General features: G+C 36.7%; 6 protein-coding genes across 7 annotated transcripts; 3 read left to right on the top strand and 3 right to left on the bottom strand.

The window, feature by feature from the left end:
- LOC104712825 (cysteine protease inhibitor WSCP-like) lies at window positions 881–1,718 on the bottom strand. Its single transcript, XM_010429799.2, has one exon. It carries the CDS (start codon window positions 1,671–1,673, stop codon window positions 1,011–1,013), a length of 663 nt encoding a protein of 220 aa, XP_010428101.1. The 5' UTR covers window positions 1,674–1,718; the 3' UTR covers window positions 881–1,010.
- On the bottom strand, window positions 3,816–4,777 carry LOC104712824 (cysteine protease inhibitor WSCP-like). 2 transcript variants are annotated; one of them, XM_019230180.1, is made up of 2 exons: window positions 4,435–4,777; window positions 3,816–4,334 (listed from the first exon to the last, which is right to left on the bottom strand). In XM_019230180.1, exons 1-2 carry the CDS (start codon window positions 4,736–4,738, stop codon window positions 3,949–3,951), a joined length of 690 nt encoding a protein of 229 aa, XP_019085725.1. In that variant the 5' UTR covers window positions 4,739–4,777; the 3' UTR covers window positions 3,816–3,948. The 2 variants fall into 2 exon arrangements, with proteins under 2 accessions (XP_019085725.1, XP_010428099.1); XM_010429797.1 differs by having other exon boundaries at window positions 3,816–4,414; window positions 4,515–4,777.
- Window positions 7,354–8,196, bottom strand: LOC104712822 (cysteine protease inhibitor WSCP-like). The gene has a single exon (XM_010429796.2). It carries the CDS (start codon window positions 8,136–8,138, stop codon window positions 7,449–7,451), a length of 690 nt encoding a protein of 229 aa, XP_010428098.1. The 5' UTR covers window positions 8,139–8,196; the 3' UTR covers window positions 7,354–7,448.
- On the top strand, window positions 9,248–12,141 carry LOC104712821 (endoplasmic reticulum oxidoreductin-1). Its single transcript, XM_010429795.2, has 9 exons — window positions 9,248–9,651; window positions 10,026–10,157; window positions 10,274–10,523; window positions 10,618–10,728; window positions 10,814–10,932; window positions 11,029–11,133; window positions 11,232–11,434; window positions 11,516–11,642; window positions 11,726–12,141. Exons 1-9 carry the CDS (start codon window positions 9,481–9,483, stop codon window positions 11,918–11,920), a joined length of 1,413 nt encoding a protein of 470 aa, XP_010428097.1. The 5' UTR covers window positions 9,248–9,480; the 3' UTR covers window positions 11,921–12,141.
- On the top strand, window positions 15,629–17,158 carry LOC104712820. The gene has a single exon (XM_010429794.2). It carries the CDS (start codon window positions 15,721–15,723, stop codon window positions 16,981–16,983), a length of 1,263 nt encoding a protein of 420 aa, XP_010428096.1. The 5' UTR covers window positions 15,629–15,720; the 3' UTR covers window positions 16,984–17,158.
- LOC104715815 (thionin-2.1-like) lies at window positions 17,562–19,366 on the top strand. Its single transcript, XM_010433188.1, has 4 exons — window positions 17,562–17,640; window positions 18,206–18,343; window positions 18,423–18,500; window positions 19,080–19,366. The coding sequence occupies exons 1-4, from the start codon at window positions 17,562–17,564 to the stop codon at window positions 19,175–19,177; spliced, it is 393 nt and encodes a 130-aa protein (XP_010431490.1). The 3' UTR covers window positions 19,178–19,366.

The following is a 20,602-nucleotide window of genomic DNA, read 5'->3' as shown; positions in this document are numbered from 1 at the left end:
ACAACAACTCCGTTTGTAATCAAATTGGAGTCTCAGTACGCAAGAAGCCAATTTGTGAAGTTGATCCTCTCTCTCAACAGGAAAAAAATAATAATAACATTTTTTGGAGTTCGCTAAGTAAAGTACCATTATGAGATCATGATTAATTCTGTAATAAACGGTTCTGAAAAAAGTACGATACAAAAAATTGTGATATAATACGTGACTTTGTAGATCATTTTTTGAGTTTTTTTTGTTATATTAGATATGCTTTACTGATTGAATTGTTAAAGAATGACAACGTACGTATTTTTGGATTATTTTTATATATTGTAGATTTACAACCTATAGCAATATATTTCCTTAGAGAGAACATACAGTACTGTATGTGGGAAATTGCACTGAATTTTCTATTTTATGCACTTATGACAGCTTTACCTCTTTGTGCTTCTCTCCTCTTCCTCTTCTTTCTCATCCTCACGATCCCTCTTTCGCTACCGTCATCAACACCATCCGCCTCTACCACCGGACTTCAGCCGCGCGCTGTTCATTCTCTCAAGCCTCCGATCGCCAACTCGGCGCGGCAGGATAGATCCAAATCTCTCTATGGCTCTTTTTTCTTAAACACCAAAAGTGTCTTTTTCTGTACCTTTGATTTCACTTTTTCAATTTTAATACATATAGTGCTATATTATTAATTTATTTAATTAGTAAAATATGGGTATTTATCTAAATCTAAAACATCTGACATATATTGATTAACTCATACCTGATATGTTGAATAATATTCTTAAATTTATAAGGTAATTAACGTTTATTTTTTGTTAATATTTTCTGAAGTTTTATTATTATTTTTCTTGTTAGCATGCTCATTGACAATCACGGCCATGCATAAATAAAAAAGCGCTAGAAAGGATAGTTTTATTTTATTCATGAAAAGTAAAAACTTGCAAGCGGGTATTATCTCAACCCATTATTTCTTGCCATGGACGAGTCTCAGGCTTTTTTTTTACATGATTTTGCCCAGTTGATTAGTAGAACGGGAACATTCTTAGACCTAACTTCTCAACCCGAGAAGTAGAAGTAGTAGTAGCAGCATCCACCTTTTTGAATTTGATGGGTAAGGTCTTAGTCGTATCCTTGGTGACAATTAGTTGTAGTGCGCCCATCCACCCCCCTGGGATGGCTCCAACGGTTCCGTATGAGGTGGTTAATTTGTAAGTGTTTGCTCCTGCTCCTTCTCCGGCTTTCTCAATCTTAAACTCGCTATCTTTGCCAAACCGTTCACCACCTATGAGAATTGCACGCTCCTCGGAAGCGGATGGGGAATCATCGAATTTCCAGAACTTGGAAAACTCGGTACAGACCGGCCAGACTTTGGACCTGAATTCAATGTTTAGAGGGAAAGATGTATTAACGATGGGATTTGCACCATATGGTAACTGGAAGCCAACCGGTACGCCCGGTTGGTACGGAAGGAGTGTTTGGGTGATTCCAAGTGGACAGAAGGGAAGTATATTAATGGCGGCTGGGACAAGACCACCTCCGTTGTTATTTGCCGGCTGGATGAAGTATTGGTTTCGATCGCTAACTGGGTTTCCGTCAGTGTCCTTCACTGGTTCGCTGCCTTGGATGCAGACAGCTGCAGCCAACAGGAGAGTGATGAGAAAAGAGACAACTGAAGGTTTCTTCATTTTGACTGTTTTTTTTTTTCTTTAGGGTTTTAGTGATGAGTTGTGTGTGGAGAGCAACCACATTTTGTATCGGTATTTATAGAAATCCTCAGCGGTTAAAACAGGACATGACAGTAAAAAACTAAAAAGAGAAATATATATCTTCGATTAATTCCAGCACGATGAACATGCACAGTAGTCAGTAGTGGTCCATGTTTACTAACATACAAAGCATACTAACGACAGATCAATAAATTGGAGGAATGCAAGGTTTCAAAAGCTAAGAGATAAGGGCCATAAGGCTGAGTGCAACAACGTACGAATAATCCACTCCACATCTCTGTTAAATTCTGGCCGTAATTTGTTTTTTCCTATTTAATTATTTAAAAATAACTTGCTAATTAAAAGTAATACCCAAAAATGAAACCAGATATTTTCCACCCCGATTTGAAATCTCTCTAATAATAATATTAAAGCGACAGGAATCAAGAAGAGGAGGAAATGGGCTTAATATACTTGTCTAATTGAATAATACAGAAGAAGAGAGGAATTAATTAAGATGCCGATATTAAAACTTTTTCTATTATAATTAATGGAATAGCTAGAATATCCTATATTCCTACATTTTTCTGGAAATTAAACTCCTAACTAATACATACATCAAGATTTCTATTGACAATACGCGTGTCCTCTACATTGCTCCAGTGATCAACGAACCACGTAACCAATTGAGCGTTTTATTGATAAATTTGATGAATATATTCCCCATTTGTTTAAATGATATCATGACATTAGCTTTTCTTGGCTGCACCGTTTAGTACTTTATCCAAGGGCTCTATTCAATAATCTTACTATTACAAACTTATCCGCTACAAGTTTTCAACATATCTGTTATCAAACAATTTTAAAATAGAAGTTTCAAAATTTGTAGGTGTATCATAAACTTTCTCTTATCCAGTTGTCTTTTTTTTTTTCAATAACTAACAGTCTTTATACTTTTATACTAATAGTTTCTCTTATGTCAACAAGACATCGAACAAAGAATTGTTTCTAGAAAGATATGTGTACAGAATATTTCGATCTCTCTTCACTTAACATAATTCTATAAAGACGTACGATACCCAATGGGTCATGTTGTCGACTAACATATATTACAATAAAGGGCGATCAAATAATTCACGGGAAGAAAATCCCCAATGATATCATCTTTGTGATATATATTATATTGAATTGAAGCTAGCAAATAATATCATCTACGTGATATACATATATTTTTGATAAATTTTCGTTCTTACATTTATATATTGATTTTTTATAATTAAACTGTATTAATTTGTTAGCAGGCTCATTGACAAACCAGGCCAGTTTAATGAGACTGCTAACAAATTAACCAAAAAAAAAAAAGGATAACAACATGCGTACTGGTATTATAATCCAACCCTTTTTTTTGGCCATGGACAAGTCTCGCGATTTACATGAGGAAGATGCACAGTGGATGTCAGTGGTCCCTGTTAACTAAAATGCAAAGCATAAATTGGAGGAAGAAAAGGTTTCAAAAGCAGAAAGATAGGGTTGAGTGAAAACAAACGCTCGAAATAATCCTCCACTTCTCTGTTAATTTCTGGCCACGATTTGTTTTCTCTATAATTTTAAAAGAATTTACTGAAAACAATAACCAAAAATGAAACCAGATATTTTCCACCCCGTTTCGAAAGACAACAATTAAACATTTGTCTAATAATAATACTAAGCGACAACAAGAATCAAGAGGAGGAAGAAATGGGGTGAGTAAAACTTGTCTCAGTGAAATTATACAGAAGAAGAGAGAGGAATTAAGATGCAGAAATTAACACTTTGTCAATACATAAGAACAAGAGAAGATGCAGGACACTACACAACGTCGCTTCTTGTAAAACAAATTAGGGTTTTGATTTAAGTGACATGTAAAATATTTACTAATTCAGGCCACAATCCTTCTCTTATTTCCAATTCTATCTCAATTTTTCCAATTTTTGACGGTTGTAGCCAGACTTAAAATCAAAACGTGCATTTGTGGAAAGCTTGTTGGTTTACATTACACTCTGTTACATCTTTTTTTTCCTTTGTTGATAGATATCTCTATAACATTTTTCACATTGACAATTCCGGCCGTTCATAATAAAGTGCTGGAAAGGATAATTTTATTTTATTTATGAAAAGTAAAAACATGCATGCGGGTATTATCTCAACCCATTATTTTTGGCCATGGACTCGTACGAGTCTCAGGCTTTTATGTTACATGATTGTGAACAGTTGACTAGTAGAACGGGAACATTTTTAGACCTAACTTCTCAACCCGAGAAGTAGAAGTAGTAGCCGTAGTAGCATCATCCACCTTGCTGAATTTGACGAGTAAGGTCTTAGCCGTATCATTGGTGACAAATAGTTGTGGTGCGTTAAGCCACGACCCTGGGGTGGCTCCAACGGTCCCGGTTAAGGTGGTCAACTTGTAAGTGTTTGCTCCTGCTCCTTCTCCGGCTTTCTCGATCTTAAACCAACTATTTTTCTCATGTGCTTTACCACCGATGAGAACGTCAGGTTCTTTGGGAGCCGATGAGGAAACATCGACTTCCCAGAACTTGGAAAATTCGTTGCAGACCGGCCAGATGTCTGACTTGAACTCGATAGTTACAGGTACAGATATCTTAACGATGGTCTCCATGAGAGCGTATGGTAATTTGAAGCTAGCCGGTAGTCCCGGTTGGTACGGAAGGAGTGTTTGGGTGATGCCAAGTGGACAANAGCCTAACGGTGGTGTCCATTGTTTCGTATGGTAAATCGAAGCCAACTGGTAGGCCTGGTTGGTATGGAAGGAGAGTCTGGGTGATGCCAAGTGGACAAAAGGGAAGTATAGTAATGGCGGCTGGGACAAGACCACCTCCGTTGTTACTTTTCGTCTTCACCGGCTGGATGAAGTACTTTCCCTTACGTAATGTAACTGAATTCCCGTTGGTGTCCTTCACATCGTCCGGTCTTTGTCCTTGGATGCAGACAGCTGCAGCCAACATGAGAGTGATGAGAAAAGAGACTACTGAAGGTTTCTTCATTGTAACAGTTTTGTGTGTGTTTTTAGGGTTTGAGTGAGTTGAGTTATGGAGAGCAAACACATTTTGTATCGGTATTTATAAGAATCCCCAGCGGTAAAACTGGACATAATGTAGAAAGAGTAAAACCCTAAATTATCAGCTATAAATCTTCATTGGCTTTTTCCTCACGTCACACGATCTGATATCCTTGGTTTCTAATTCTTTACTACATTGAGAGTTGAAAAGAGTAGATTTAACTCTGTGGTAATCGATTCATATCAGACTTAGATTTTCAGCACGAGGAAAATGCAAAATGGTCCAAGTTAACTAATTATCGGACAACAAATATGACAAAAAAGGACGATCCATAAATAGGAAGAAGACAATGTTTCAAAAGCAGAGAGATAAGGCTCAGTGAATCAATTAACGTACGAAATGTTTCTACACATCTCCGTTGTGGCCATAATTTGTTTTCTTTTTCCAATGAATTAAAAAGAATTTACTAAACAAATACAAGAAACCAAATGATTTCTATCTCATTTTCCAAGAAAGCAAACGAGTGACAACAATTCAAAATCCATATTGCAATAATAAACCGATCGATTTTGTAAGACCACTAACCATATAGTACAAAGAAACACGTATATGATTATGTACTCCCAATTTTTTAAGACCACTAACCATGCTGAGAGTTTTATTCGTAAAATGAATATGATTACTCTTAATGTTTATTACGGTCTGCAACAACTACTTTTTCTTTTCTTCATACATGTAAACGATGCCTGTATTTTAATTAACAACACAATCTCTTTTAACCCAACCTCGTGATATTGTTCATTATTATCAAACTTATCACCGTGTCTTGTATGTAAAAGAAACCAATTACTAGTCAGTTAGATTTTGGGAGTACACAGAGAAACATAAGCCTCAAAAACAACGAGCACAAAACAGGAGTTAGGGCACCGGAGAGTAGAATAAATTTACGATGTGTGGATCTGAACTCGTAAAAGTAAACAATCAGCCCAAATCGACTCGGCCCAAATCAGTCTTTGACTTATAGCAATGAAACGACAGCCTTGAATAGAGAAGCGTTTAATCAAACGGTCGTTGACTGGGAGGCGTTGCCTGACTATTCCGTGGCAATTAGTTTCACGAAATACGCGTGTTAAAATCGTGACTATAACGTCACGAAAAGCCACGAAACTATTTAGTCCACGATCGTTTCCGTGTCTTGTCGTGTCTGTGTGGTCATATAGCCACGAAAATGTGGTCTTCTCCACGGAATATTCCATGGCTATAGGCTCTTTTTACTAATGCATGACTCGGAGGCGTTGCAAAGGGAACTTGGTTTTTAATTTTTTTTTACCCATTACGAGAACAGAAGCATCCTATTGGCAACTGCACGTCACGAGATGAAAACAAAACTCCGTTCCAAGTTCCAACACGCGCCGACTAAAACAAAAGCGCGTGTTATTCAAAACCCCACGTCGCGCTGAACTGTCATAAATAAAAGATGTGTCTCGCATTGAAGCTGTATAACGCTTTGCTTGCTTAATTAAGGCGATCTTCAGACACAAAAACGTATGACTGACGGGCAGTACCGGCGCTGATGCGGTGCCAACGGTGCTTTTGCACTGGGTTTCATTTTTAAAAAAAAAAATTTATAAGGTTTTGAGCCCTCAATGTTCAATATTTTGATAAAAATGATCATAAATTTATGAAATCTACAACTAACACCTCAAAAAGATCAAAAAAAAAAAAAATTTTGCACAAGGTGCAACAAAAACTTGAGCCGGCCCTGCTGACGGCAAATCAAAAATAAAGAAAATCTCAAAAATGGTATTTTATAGCCAGAAACACATAAAGCGACAAGTAACACAATACGTGGAAGAAAAGAAGAGAGTAAAAGCTTGCTAGATCAAAGAGATAAATATGCATGCAGACAACTCTGCATAATCTACGTACAAATAGTGGACCATATGCTAATTAACACAATATTTATGACTACGTACGTATGATATTATTGCTCACAAAGAAACACGATACCACTTGAGTATTTTATATCCTTTCCAATGAAAAAGGTCCCAGTCCTTTCATATCGATGGACCATGGCTATCAGACTGTCGGAATCATCACCGTGTACGCAAGGAGACGATTTTGTGAAGTTCAGTCCCTCTTTCTCCCTCAACAAAAATTTGATTTTTGGAGTTCGCTAATCAAAGACCATAATGAGATTTTAAAATTAATTTAAAGTTTATATACGAGATATATAAAACAAATGATTATGATAACAAGACGTCACTTCGTAAATCATCATTCTATTTTTTTCTCCTAATATTGGATATGCGTTATTAATTGGTTTTATTATTATCATGATTGATATCATAGATTTACAAGAGATAACTATATCCTTTGATCTCTTTTCATCGGAAGAAGACACATTAATTAACTTCATACGTTTGTCCAAAACAAAATTAACTTCATACTTTTATGTTACTTGTGATATATTTATGTCATAATTGATCATTTTCTTGGTCTGACAATTCCCGCTCATGGTCTGAATTCTGATAGTCTTTTTTCCTTAAATAAAACATAATTTTAATTAGGGTTATTCATGGATAATAAGAACATGGGGGTGGGTATTAGTTAACTTCATAATTTATTTATCTCAACCCATTATTTTGACCATGGACGAGGCTCAGGCAGTCAGGCTTTAACATTACATGATTTTTTAGTAGAAAGGGAACATCCTTAGACCTAGCTTCTCAACCCGAGAAGTAGAAGTAGCAGCCGTAGTAGCATCATCAACCTTTTTGAATTTGACGAGTAAGGTCTTAGCATCATCATTGGTGAGAATTAGTTGTGGTGCGCCACCCCAAACCCCTGGGGTGGCTCCAACGGTCCCGGTTAAGGTGGTCAACTTGTAAGTGTTTGCTCCTGCTCCGTCTCCGGCTTTATCGATCTTAAACCAACTATTCTTCTCTTGTGGTTTACCACCGATGAGAATCTTAGGCTCTTTGGGAGCCGATGAGGAAACATCGACTTCCCAGAACTTGGAAAACTCGTTGCAGACCGGCCAGATGTTTGACTTGAACTCGATAGTTAAAGCTACAGATATCTTAACGATGGTCTCCATGAGAGCGTATGGTAATTTGAAGCTAACCGGTAGTCCCGGTTGGTACGGAAGGAGTGTTTGGGTGATGCCAAGTGGACAAAAGGGAAGTATGTTAGTGGCCGCTGGGACAAGACCACCTCCGTTGTTACTTTTCGTCTTCACAGGCTGGATGAAGTATTGTTCACCGAGTTTAACTGGATTTCCGTCACTGTCCTTCACCTCTTCCTGTCGTTGTCCTTGGATGCAGACAACTGATGCTGCGAACATGAGAGTGATGAGAAAAGACACTACTGAAGTTTTCTTCATTGTGATTGTTTTGTGTGTTTCTAGGATTTGAGTGAGTTGAGTTGTGGAGAGCTAACGTATTTTGCATCAGTATAAATAGAAATCCTCAGCGGTTAAAACTGGACACGACAGTAAAAAGAGTAAAACCCTAAATTTATCAGCTATAATGTTTGATTATTGGCTTTTTCCTCATGTCACATGACTAGACTTCTACGGTAATCGGTTCAGACTTAGTTTTTCAGCACGAGTAAAATGCACAAGAGTCCATGTTAACTAACTATCGTACAACAAAAATAATAATAAAAAAGGATGATCAAATAAATAGGAAGAAAATACAAGGTTTAAAAGCATAGAGATAAGGTTCGGTACGTGAATGATGAATCAATTAATGAACGTACGAAATGTTTCTGGCCACAAATGAGTGACTTTGACAAATTTGCGATCTATTTGAGTTTAACAATTCAAAATCCATATTGCAATAATTAATAAACCAGTTTTCTTAAGAGCACTAACCATATATATAAAGAAACACGTAACCATTAATCTGAGAGGTTTATTCGTAAAATGAATATGATTACTCCCAATGTTTATATATATCATATTATAAGATTAGCTTTTCTTGGCTGCAACAGCTACCTTTTTCTACATACATGTAAACGATGAGTATTGTTCATTATTATCAAACTCATCACCGTATCTTGTATTTCGATGAAAATACACCTCTTTCTCTCACTCAGTACAGCATAAGCCTTAGAAACAACGAGCACAAAACAGGGGTTAGGACACTAACGAATGCCTTGTAAGGCACGTACGGTGATGACTATCTTAGGGCACCCGGAGAGTAGAGAAATATATATTACGATGTGTGGATCTGAACCCAATCAGCCCAAATCGACTCGGCCCAAAAAAATGAAAACGACAGCGTTGAACAGGGATGCGTTTAAGTCAAACGAATGGTCGTTGACTGGGAGGCGTTGAAAAGGGAACTTGGTTACCCATTACGAGAGAACAGAAGTATCCTATTGGCTAATGCACGTCACGAGATGAAAACAAAATTGGTCCAAACACGCGCCGACTAAGACAAAAGCGCGTGTCATTCAAAACCCCACGTCGCGCTGAAATGTCAAAAAAATAAAGAAGATGTGTCTCGCATTGAAGCTCACAAGCTATAACGCATTTTCATGACTTTGCTTGCTTAAGGCGATCTTCAGACACAAAACACAAAACACAGCAATGGGGTTTTGAGAAATCCCGGAAGACGCTAAAAAAAACGTTGTCTTTTTTTGTTTTTTGTTTTTGGGTTAAATTTATTGTTAAAAGGATTTGTTATAATTTCTCTCCCATTCGTTATTGTTATATCGTAATGGGAAGAGGAGCAATCAAAGAAGAAGAGAGCGAGGGGAAGAGGAAAACATGGCGATGGCCTTTAGCGACTCTGGTTGTTGTGTTTTTGGCAGTTGCTGTGAGCTCAAGGACCGCTTCTAATGTTGGTTTCTTCTTCACCGATCGAAATTCTTGTAGCTGTTCACTTCAGGTTTTTGGATTTCACTCTCTTCTTTAAATTCTCTCAATCTTTTTGCTTTCAATTTTGTACCTTTATGAACTTTAAGGAATTTTGACTTTTTAAGGTTCTCTCAAAGTACAAATTTTGGTGTTCTGTTTGTGTTTCTGGATTGGGTATTTGAGTAAATTTGTGGATATCTGTGACTGTGATGGATTCAGGGTAATAAAAATTGAATCGTTTGATCACATTGTTTAGCCACAATGGTAATAAAAATTGAATCTTTTTGGTCACATTGTTTAAATTGAAGATGTGTGTGATTGTCAATGTTGTTGTAAGATTTAATCTTTCAGTGGATCAAGATTTGATTTTTAGTCTTTGTTTTTTTTTTTTTTTTTTAAATGCAGGGAACTGGTAAATACAAAGGTATGGTTGAAGACTGTTGTTGTGATTATGAAACAGTGGACAATCTCAATAGTGAGGTCTTGAATCCTTTACTGCAAGATCTCGTCACTACACCTTTTTTCCGGTACTTTAAGGTCAGTGATTGCTTTTTGAATCACACATTATGTCGATAAAAAGCTATGGAATTTGTGTACAGTTGTGTAGTTAGTGACTTTTTGTCTGGCTGTTTTTTATATGTGTGGGGTTATAGGTTAAGCTGTGGTGTGACTGCCCATTCTGGCCAGACGATGGAATGTGTCGTTTGCGTGATTGCAGTGTCTGTGAATGTCCAGAGAATGAGTTTCCAGAACCGTTTAAAAGGCCACTTCCTTCTGATGATCTCAAGTGTCAAGAGGGAAAACCACAAGCAGCTGTTGACCGTACAATAGATAACAGAGCATTTAGAGGTTGGGTTGAAACCAAGAATCCATGGACGCATGACGATGATGACACAGATAGCGGTATGTAGTTCTAGGGACATCTTCTTTGAATATATGCTATACTTTGAATGCTTACTAAAAGATCATTTGATGATTTAATGTGACTTTTGTACAGGTGAGATGACTTATGTCAATCTTCAATTAAACCCTGAGAGGTATACTGGTTATACTGGACCGTCGGCTAGAAGGATTTGGGACTCCATTTATTCAGAGAATTGTCCAAAGTGTGAGTTTTCTTTCCCCACCATATTAGTATTGGGGACAAAGGCTTTTAATATGATGTATGTTGAAGTGTGTATGGGTTCCTGCAGATTCATCTGGGGAGACATGTCCAGAGAAAAAGGTTTTGTACAAATTGATATCTGGTCTTCATTCTTCGATCTCGATGCACATATCTGCTGATTACCTTCTTGATGAGTCAAGCAACCAGGTTTGTGTTTCTGAGCAAAAGATAGACAAGTCTCTCAACATGAATATGTACTTTGGTCTTGAATCTTGATTGATATGTATTTTCTTTGAAATGCAGTGGGGACAGAACATGGATCTGATGTATGATCGTATTCTGAGACATCCGGATCGTGTTAGAAATATGTACTTCACTTATCTCTTTGTGCTACGTGCTGTTACAAAAGTGAGTAACTTCTCTCTTTTTGGGAATTTCTATGTCTCTTTGAATAATTATTCTAGTAGTCTTATGGACTGACGACTTCTTACAAATGTTTGATTCAGGCAACAGCATACTTGGAGCAAGCAGAGTATGACACAGGAAACCATGCTGAAGATCTGAAAACACAGTCCTTGATTAAACAGTTGTTGTATAGTCCAAAACTACAAACAGCATGTCCTGTTCCGTTTGATGAAGCTAAGCTGTGGCAAGGTCAAAGTGGACCAGAATTGAAACAGCAGATCCAGAAACAATTCAGGAATATAAGGTTTGTCTCATTATTTTCCTTTTGGCAAACGTAGAGAGAGTGGTAATAGTAATACAGCTAAGTAAATGTATGTGTATGCAGTGCACTGATGGATTGTGTAGGCTGTGAAAAATGCCGGCTTTGGGGGAAACTTCAGGTTCAGGGACTTGGTACAGCATTGAAAATTCTCTTCTCTGTTGGAAATCAACAAGCCGGAGACCATCAGACAGTGAGTTACTCAAACATCTTTATGCATGATTTTGTATATTTAGATGTCGCCGAGTCTGAAGTAATTCTTATCTTTTTCAACAGCTGCAACTGCAACGGAACGAGGTGATTGCATTGGTGAATTTGCTCAACCGTCTCTCCGAGTCAGTTAAAATGGTCCACGATATGGGACCAGACGTGGAGAGGCTAATGGAGGATCAGATAGCTAAAGTATCATCAGCTAAACCTGGAACTGGAAGATTAAGAAGAATATGGGATTTAGCTCTCTCCTTGTGGTGAATTACATAACAAAACGAACTGTCCAGCTTTTTTAGGCATTCATGCTCTGAATCATTTACAAGCCTAGGATGGATAGCATTATAGAGGAGAAGTCACATACAAAAGATTTTGGTAAACAGATAAAAAAAAATTATACATTCTTGAGGTCTAATTTACTGATACAGATTACAGAAGCATGATGACAAAAGTTTGATTAATTAATAATAAAACACATTTTATTATTTCTTAATGAAAAATAAAAAGATCCATTAATGTAAGTTATGTTGAAGCAACAGAACGAGTCACTCGAGTTACATCTTTGGGTTTTTAAAAAAAATCACATGTATTCAAATTGTGATTTTAAAATTAGGGAGAATAAATAGAATTATTTCCTAATATTATGTTGGAAAACTTTGTTTACAATGTGGTGTGAATAAAATTAGGCAATTTTTGAAATATTTTACAAGTAAATTTTATAGATAATGGCTTGTTCATTTGGTTGATGCAGGCGGCTGCGGTTGTGGTAATGGCAGCGGCAACGGCTGCGATTATAGTAGCGGTAGCGGCTGCGGTTGTAGCAGCGGCTGCGTCTACATTTTTAACCGCTGAATCGAAATAACGTTTAAAAATATTAGACGCAAGTCGCAGCGTTATGACGCAGGTACCTGCAACAAGCAAACGAACATCTGCAACAACGAAACGAACAAGCCCAATTTCTTTTTTTTATTATGCAATGTGAAAATGATACTTTGATTTCAAAACGAATCAGAAAAGTAGCTCCTCGTACTGAGGTTACACTAGGTGTCTTACGAGCACCATTTATATATTAAAGTAAAGAGAATTGCAAACTATGCAATTTGGTAAATCAAATTTTCATGTGTGTTTGATAATTCAAATAAGGACCAATTAGCTCAGTAACCAAAATAAAAAAAATCATAGCAGTAAATAACACCATATATAAAAAAATTAGAGAATTAGGATAAGGGTATAGCAAAATTACCACTTTAGTGTTTTGTGCAGTTGAGGGAGTGGTGGTTGTTGGTTGGAGGTGGTGGCCGGTGGCCGGAGGAGGTGGCCGGAGGAGGTGACCGGAGGTCGGAGGTCGGTGGCCGGAAGTTGGTAGCCGGAGGTTGGAGGCCGGTGGCCGGAGGTAGGAGATTGGTGGCCGGAGGTCGGCGGCGGAGGAGTTTGCCGGAGATCGCCGGAGTTTGCCGGAGGTCAAAGATTGCCGGAGGTCGGAGATCGCCGGAGTTTGGGGGTGGCCGGCGGTGGCCGGAGGAAAACTAAACCCTAGAAGATAGTACATTGGAAACCCAAGGGGTGGCCGGAGGTCGCCGGAGAGGGTGGCCGGAGGTCGCCGGAGAAGGTGGCCGGAGATCGCCGGAGAAGGTGGCCGGAGGTCGCCGGAGAAGGTGGCTGGAGGTAAGTTGCCGGTGGTGGTGTTAATGGTGGATGGAAGAGTAGAAAGTGTCATTATTAATACATAAAATACAGTCAATATAACCTTCTTATGGTTACAATGGCTACCCAGTTAATTATAGTTTTTTTGTGTGTTATTGCTGCCAATTTCCCTTCAAATAATTTGCAAGTATGCATTGCATACCATTACCGAAAAGAACTTAAAATTCTATTCAAATATATAAAACTAGATAACAACTCGCACTATGTGGGAAATAAATCTATGTAGATAAAATTAGAGTTATGAGTAAAGTTATGTTCTAGGATCTAAAATTTGTTTTTGTAAAAAATATATATATAACCTGGGAGAATATGTTTAAATCAACCTATTATGTATTAACTAAATATATGTTCAATTTATGCAAGATTTTTTATTTTTTAAAAATTATTTATTTTGTGTAAGTATGTTTCATCCGTGAAATATTATACCAATGGTATTAAATAAGTCAATTCCCTATAATAATGATTATTGTGATAATTTTATTTTAGAAATTTTATATATGTGAATAGTTATCAATTTTTTTTAGTATGTAAATAAATTCCGGTTTTGAAAACGTTTTAGATCTAATTATTTTATATTTTAATAATTAAATATGTTATAAAAATGATTAAAATAAATTTTAAAATTGAAATGTTTGATTTTTTTAATTATTTGTAAAAGAATATTCCTTAATCATTCAATAGCAATTATGTGTAAATAACTAAATATCCATAAAAATGAAGGCAATAAATTCATTGGTGTCTCGAACTCTCTAACGACGACACATCAGCATTTTCTTGAGAGTGCTTCTCTATTAATATATAGGAGATATTGTGATAATTTTATTTTAGAAATTTTATATATGTGAATAGTTATCAATTTTTTTTAGTATGTAAATAAATTCCGGTTTTGAAAACGTTTTAGATCTAATTATTTTATATTTTAATAATTAAATATGTTATAAAAATGATTAAAATAAATTTTAAAATTGAAATGTTTGATTTTTTNGGGAAGACTTAGGTAAATGGGAAAATGTCTTTGATATTATTTGTTAAAAGATCGATCAAGGTTTTATTCTTTTTTCTTTTTCTTGACTCAGGTGATATTGTTAATGAGTACTGCAAGTTAGGGTGTGAAACTTCTGTTTGTGGTGCCATGAACACCCTCAAAAACTCTGGTAAAGCAAACTCCCCAACCTCATTTTTATTATTATCTCGTAATAAATAATGGACAAGAAACATTAATCCATTCTAATGTTTGTTTTGGTGACTAGATGCAAGTGAGATTGTGAAAGGAGCGCTTGAACAATGTGCTAAGGCATGTTCTACTGCCTGCACCAAGAGCTCTAAAGTCACACTTGAAACAGCCTAGAGTACTGTTCTAATTGTGGTGTATGTGACAAAAAATGCTAGACTCTTGTAATAAATTGTACTTCTTGTTTGTGTGTGTGCATCAGTGCATGTGTCGTAAAAGGCTGTCGATCTCTAGATTGTACATGCCATCTACTTCCCTATCATCTTAATAAAGAATAACATGTGTCTTTTATTATTAATCTTCTTCTCTCCAAAACATTTTCATTTGCTTTCCACTAATTAATTTTTATTATTCTCCACACAAAGAAGATAGTATGAGATCTCACAAGACAAAAGATTATGATTTTTGCTGATTAAGTGAATCCCCTTCTCGTTTACGAAATGGATTTTTCATGTAGTAAACATAATTTGTAATAGAGAAGATAACAAGAAAAAAAACTAAATGAAGGTTGTGGTGGGAAATTGTTTGATGATTCATAACAGGAGGAATGGGGGAAATGGTTGTGCTGCTGGTGTGATGAAGAAAGATGAACATGGCAACTTGGAGATCCCAAGGAGAAGGATTTATCGGGTCAAGTAGGATCACATATGCCATTTCTGATCACCTATGCGTATAAGTTCACTACGATGAATTGAGAGCTGCAAGCCGTCTTTGTTTTAGCCTCATCTAGAGAAATTGTGGATTCTGTTTGTTATATTTGTGTACATCTGTTTTGATATGCAGTTTATGGTGTAGAATGTGAACTAGACAATGCATGTTCTTCCAACCTTTCTATGTTTAAAAGAAACTTAACGAGTGCCAAAAAAAAAAAAAAACATATATACAATAGGGTCAAACCAAATCCACAAACCAGTCTAACCGGAGGATGATAAAATATCAATCATCATTCCAAGAAATCAAATTAATTCCAGAATCATGTTTAAATTAATAATAAAAACATTTTATATTATTTCTTAATTGAAAAAAAAAAATCCATTAAAGTATTGTTGAAGCAACCGAACGAGTCACTCGAGCTACATCTTTGGGTAAAGCTGCCATCTTTCCCAATCTCACTAGCCGGAAAAAAACAATGACCGCCGGGAAACGAAAATCCGACAAAACCCAATCCAACAAACTTGGTCTAAAAGACCCATTACTGCGCCGTCTCTCTTCCGCCGCCGCAGTAACCAATTCCTTTCTCCAAGCGAACGATCTCTACCTCTCGCCATCACAGTCTCTCCGACTCGAATCCCTAATCTCATCTCTCCCAATCTCACCTTCCCCTTCTCCCTCCTCCTCCACCTCCGCCGCCTCCACGTGGTTCGACCGCTTCTTAACCTCCGCCGCCACAGAAGACGATGATGATGATGATCCTCGCTGGTGCCTTTGTTTCCGAATGTCGAAACCAACCTTCTTCAATCTCTTCTCCATCTTAACCCCTTCTTCTTTTTCGCTTCCTTCCTTCGCCGCCACAATATTCCGTCTCGCTCACGGCGCTTCTTACGAGTCTCTTGTTCACAGGTTCGGGTTTGATTCCACTTCTCAAGCTTCACGCTCTTTCTTTACTGTCTGTAAACTCATCAATGAGAAGTTAAGTCAGCAACTTGATGATCCAAAACCTGATTTTTCACCTACTCTGCTTCCGAATTGTTGCGGTGTTGTCGGATTCGGGAGATTTGAGGTTAAAGGGAAGCTTCTTGGTGCGAAAGGTTCGATTTTGGTTCAAGCATTGGTTGATTCTAATGGTAGATTCGTAGATATCTCAGCTGGTTGGCCAAGTACGATGAAACCAGAAGCTATCTTTAGACAGACGAAGCTTTATTCAATAGCAGAGGAAGTTCTCAGTGGAGGAGCTCCGGCTAAACTTGGGAATGGTGTATTGGTTCCTCGTTACGTTTTGGGAGATTCTTGTCTTCCTTTATTGCCATGGCTTGTGACACCTTATGATGATTCGAGTTCAAACGAGGAGGAAGAGGAGAGTAGTGTTAGAGAAGAATTTAACAATGTGGTACATAGTCTTGGATTGCGTGGTGTTGAGGTTGCGTTTGCTAAGGTTCGAGCTCGTTGGCGGATTCTTGATAAGAAATGGAAACCAGAGACGGTTGAGTTTCTGCCGTTTGTCATCACTACGTGTTGCTTGTTGCATAATTTTCTTGTGAATTCTGGAGATGATGATGATGATTGTGTGAATAATGGTTGTGCTGCTGGTGAGAATGGTGGGATGAGGAAAGATGTAAAAGATGAGGAGGAGGAGGAGGAGACTCGGAGGTTCCAAGGAGAAGCATATATAGGATCGAGGAGGATCAGAGATGCTATCGCAGAGAACCTGAGGCGAGTGAGTTCACGAAGATGAAATTGAACTAGTTTCTTGTAGAATGTGGTGGATTGGATTCTGCTGTTTCTTTTTTTTTGTGTGTACATCTGTTTCGGTATGTAGTATACGGCTTAGAATGTGAACTAGATAATCGTTTATGGGTTCTTTTCTATGAAAATAAAGAAACATAGGGAATAAGAACTTAAGAAGTCAAGATACAAGACCAAGTTGACAAAATTAAAGTTACACAACGGCGAACCAAGTTATATAATATAAGATAAAATTTATTTAGATAGAAGAAATTCTACAAGTTGACGAAGTACAGTATGTTATAAGAAATCCTACAAGTTTCTTTGTCAACTTCACAAACCTTTAATTAAACATATTGGTGAAGTCTAGGACCAACACTTTTAAGTGTAGTAGTATCTCCTCCTTTCTGATCACTGAGACAACACAAACAAATAAAAAAGATAGACTCACTCACCTTAGGAAGTTCGGTGTATACTCTCGTCTATGAATTATTTTCACCACCTGATCGTTGACTATTTTGCCAAGAGTTTATCTATTGTGAAAAGAAAATTGATCAATGATCCTTAACTTATAAGATAGTCCGTTAAATGTTCCTTAACATACACTATTACATTCATTTCGAAATCAATGGACTAAGCTTGGAAAACATAGAGAAAGTCACTCTGGGTGAGTAGAATTAGATAACGCAACTTCAGTTTCTTAAGTCGAATCATGTTGTAAAAAATAATAGTTAAAATATGATAATCAAACAAAAAACATAAAAGAAAGGAAGGTTGTTTGATATATATACAATTCATTCACTCTTAAATTTATATATTTTCTTAAATTTTTTGTTAGCAGGCTCATTGACAATCCCGACCGTTCAAAATTCCCATGGCCACAAGAGATAAGTTGGTTAGAAGTTACAACGAACTAGGAAGAAACACAAAAATCACGTTTGTAACCACTCATGGATATTTTTTGGGTTTCCCATGTGGAAGTGTAACTAACTAAATTCTCGTCTAGAATGTTTCCTAGTATTTAAGCAAGTCTGGTATCAAGACCACTTCATCAATACAAGTAACAAGCTTATAAGTGTTTTCTTCATACGTATAATATCTTGTGATCAAAACAAGTAACCATTCAAAAAAGATGAAAGGAAAAACNGCTCTATAACGACGACACATCAGCATTTTCTTGAGAGTGCTTCTCTATTAATATATAGGGGATTACAAATGCAAAATTTTGTAAGCAAGGACCTGCTGCCCGTCCAACTACGAGAAAAATCGTTATGTTCTATGCCGTCTAGTTGGCCGTGGCAGGCAATTTTGTATTTCAGAGACTGAATGTCAAGAATCTGATACATGCCCACCTGGCTGGGAAGACTTAGGTAAATGGGAAAATGTCTTTGATATTATTTGTTAAAAGATCGATCAAGGTTTTATTCTTTTTTCTTTTTCTTGACTCAGGTGATATTGTTAATGAGTACTGCAAGTTAGGGTGTGAAACTTCTGTTTGTGGTGCCATGAACACCCTCAAAAACTCTGGTAAAGCAAACTCCCCAACCTCATTTTTATTATTATCTCGTAATAAATAATGGACAAGAAACATTAATCCATTCTAATGTTTGTTTTGGTGACTAGATGCAAGTGAGATTGTGAAAGGAGCGCTTGAACAATGTGCTAAGGCATGTTCTACTGCCTGCACCAAGAGCTCTAAAGTCACACTTGAAACAGCCTAGAGTACTGTTCTAATTGTGGTGTATGTGACAAAAAATGCTAGACTCTTGTAATAAATTGTACTTCTTGTTTGTGTGTGTGCATCAGTGCATGTGTCGTAAAAGGCTGTCGATCTCTAGATTGTACATGCCATCTACTTCCCTATCATCTTAATAAAGAATAACATGTGTCTTTTATTATTAATCTTCTTCTCTCCAAAACATTTTCATTTGCTTTCCACTAATTAATTTTTATTATTCTCCACACAAAGAAGATAGTATGAGATCTCACAAGACAAAAGATTATGATTTTTGCTGATTAAGTGAATCCCCTTCTCGTTTACGAAATGGATTTTTCATGTAGTAAACATAATTTGTAATAGAGAAGATNATTTGATTTGGTGACTAGATGCAAATGAGATTGTGAAAGGAGCGCTTGAACAGTGTGCCAAGGCATGTACTACTTTCTGCACCAAGAGCTCTAAAGCCACACTTGAAACAGCCTAGAGTACTGTTCTAATTGTGGTGTATGTGACAAAAAGAAAAAATATGCTAGACTCTTGTAATAAGTTGTAGTACTTCTGGCTTGTTTGTGCGTGTGTGCATGAGTGGTAGAAGGTTGTCGATCACTAGATTGTGCATGCCCTCTTCCTATATCATCTAAATAAAGAATAACGTGTCTTTTATTTAATTTTATTCTCTTGAACCATTAATTTTCATTGCTTTCCACTGATATTTATTATTCCACACTTCCTACATTAACCATTTGGAATGCCCACTGGTGATCTGGGTTGTTATCAAGAAAGACATATGAACTTTATAACAATTAGAGTTTAGACAAATGTCTTGTATAAGCTAAGATTTGATTTATTAGGTACTTTTTTTTTGTTTTTGTTCTTCTTCTGGCAACTTTTGAGGGATACGTTTTAGCACTTGGCTTAACTGATGCAATCTCTCGAATTGTTTTCTCAAGTCAAACCCAACCCGCGTAGAGCTAACGATACGTTATTGCATACTGTTGAGGTTGCGGTTGCTAAGGTTCGAGCTCGTTGGAGATTCTTGATACGAAATGGAAACCAGAGACGATGGAGATTCTGCCGTTTGTCATAACTACGGGTTGCTTGTTGCATAATTTTCTTGTGAAATCTGGAGATGATGATGATGATTCAATGGAGGAATGTATGAATAATAGTGATAATGGTGTGTGGGATGAGGAAAGATGAAAAAGATGAGGAGTTAGATGAGGAGTTAGAGGAGGAGGAGACTCGGAGGTTCGAAGGAGAAGCATATATAGGGTCGATGTGAGGATCAGAGATGTTATCGCGGAGAACATGAGCCGTGGGAGTTCACCAATATGAAATTGAAAGTTGCAATAATTAAGCCTTTTTGTTTTAGTCTCATCTTGTAAAATATGTATTCTGCTAGTTTTTGTTGTTGTGTACATCTGTTTTGATATGCAGCTTAGGGCTTAGAATGTCAACTAGATAACGTAATGTTGATCGTTTATGGTTATGGGTTCTTGTAACCTTTCTTATGAAGAAGAAACAGACATAATAAGAAGTTAAGCCTAATCCGTCTATACAGAGTCTAATTCTTGGGAAAATTGTTAATGTGGTTGGTTATATACCTCTATACATGGGATTCCTTTTGAATGTGAATCATATAATATACTAGGTACATTCCCGTGCGTTGCACGGTGTTGTTAGTTATTTTTAAAAATTTTTGTTTTTATAAATTGAATAATTTTAACTCATTTTCTTTTTGTTTATCTTATTTAAAAATGAACATTCTCTTTTATTATTATTATTACTATTTTTATGTGTTTTTGTATTTTGGAATTTGTACCTTTTCATTACCTTTTATTTAAATATATATAAATATATTTGCTCACCCTTTTTGAAATGATCAAAGAAGTAAAAACCAGTTTCGCAT

The sequence above is a fragment of the Camelina sativa genome, chromosome 9, assembly GCF_000633955.1.
Source record: "Camelina sativa cultivar DH55 chromosome 9, Cs, whole genome shotgun sequence".
In the NCBI taxonomy this organism is placed as follows: domain Eukaryota; kingdom Viridiplantae; phylum Streptophyta; class Magnoliopsida; order Brassicales; family Brassicaceae; genus Camelina; species Camelina sativa.
The sequence above is the reverse complement of the archived record's forward strand: the minus strand, read 5'-3'. Positions and strand labels throughout refer to the sequence as shown.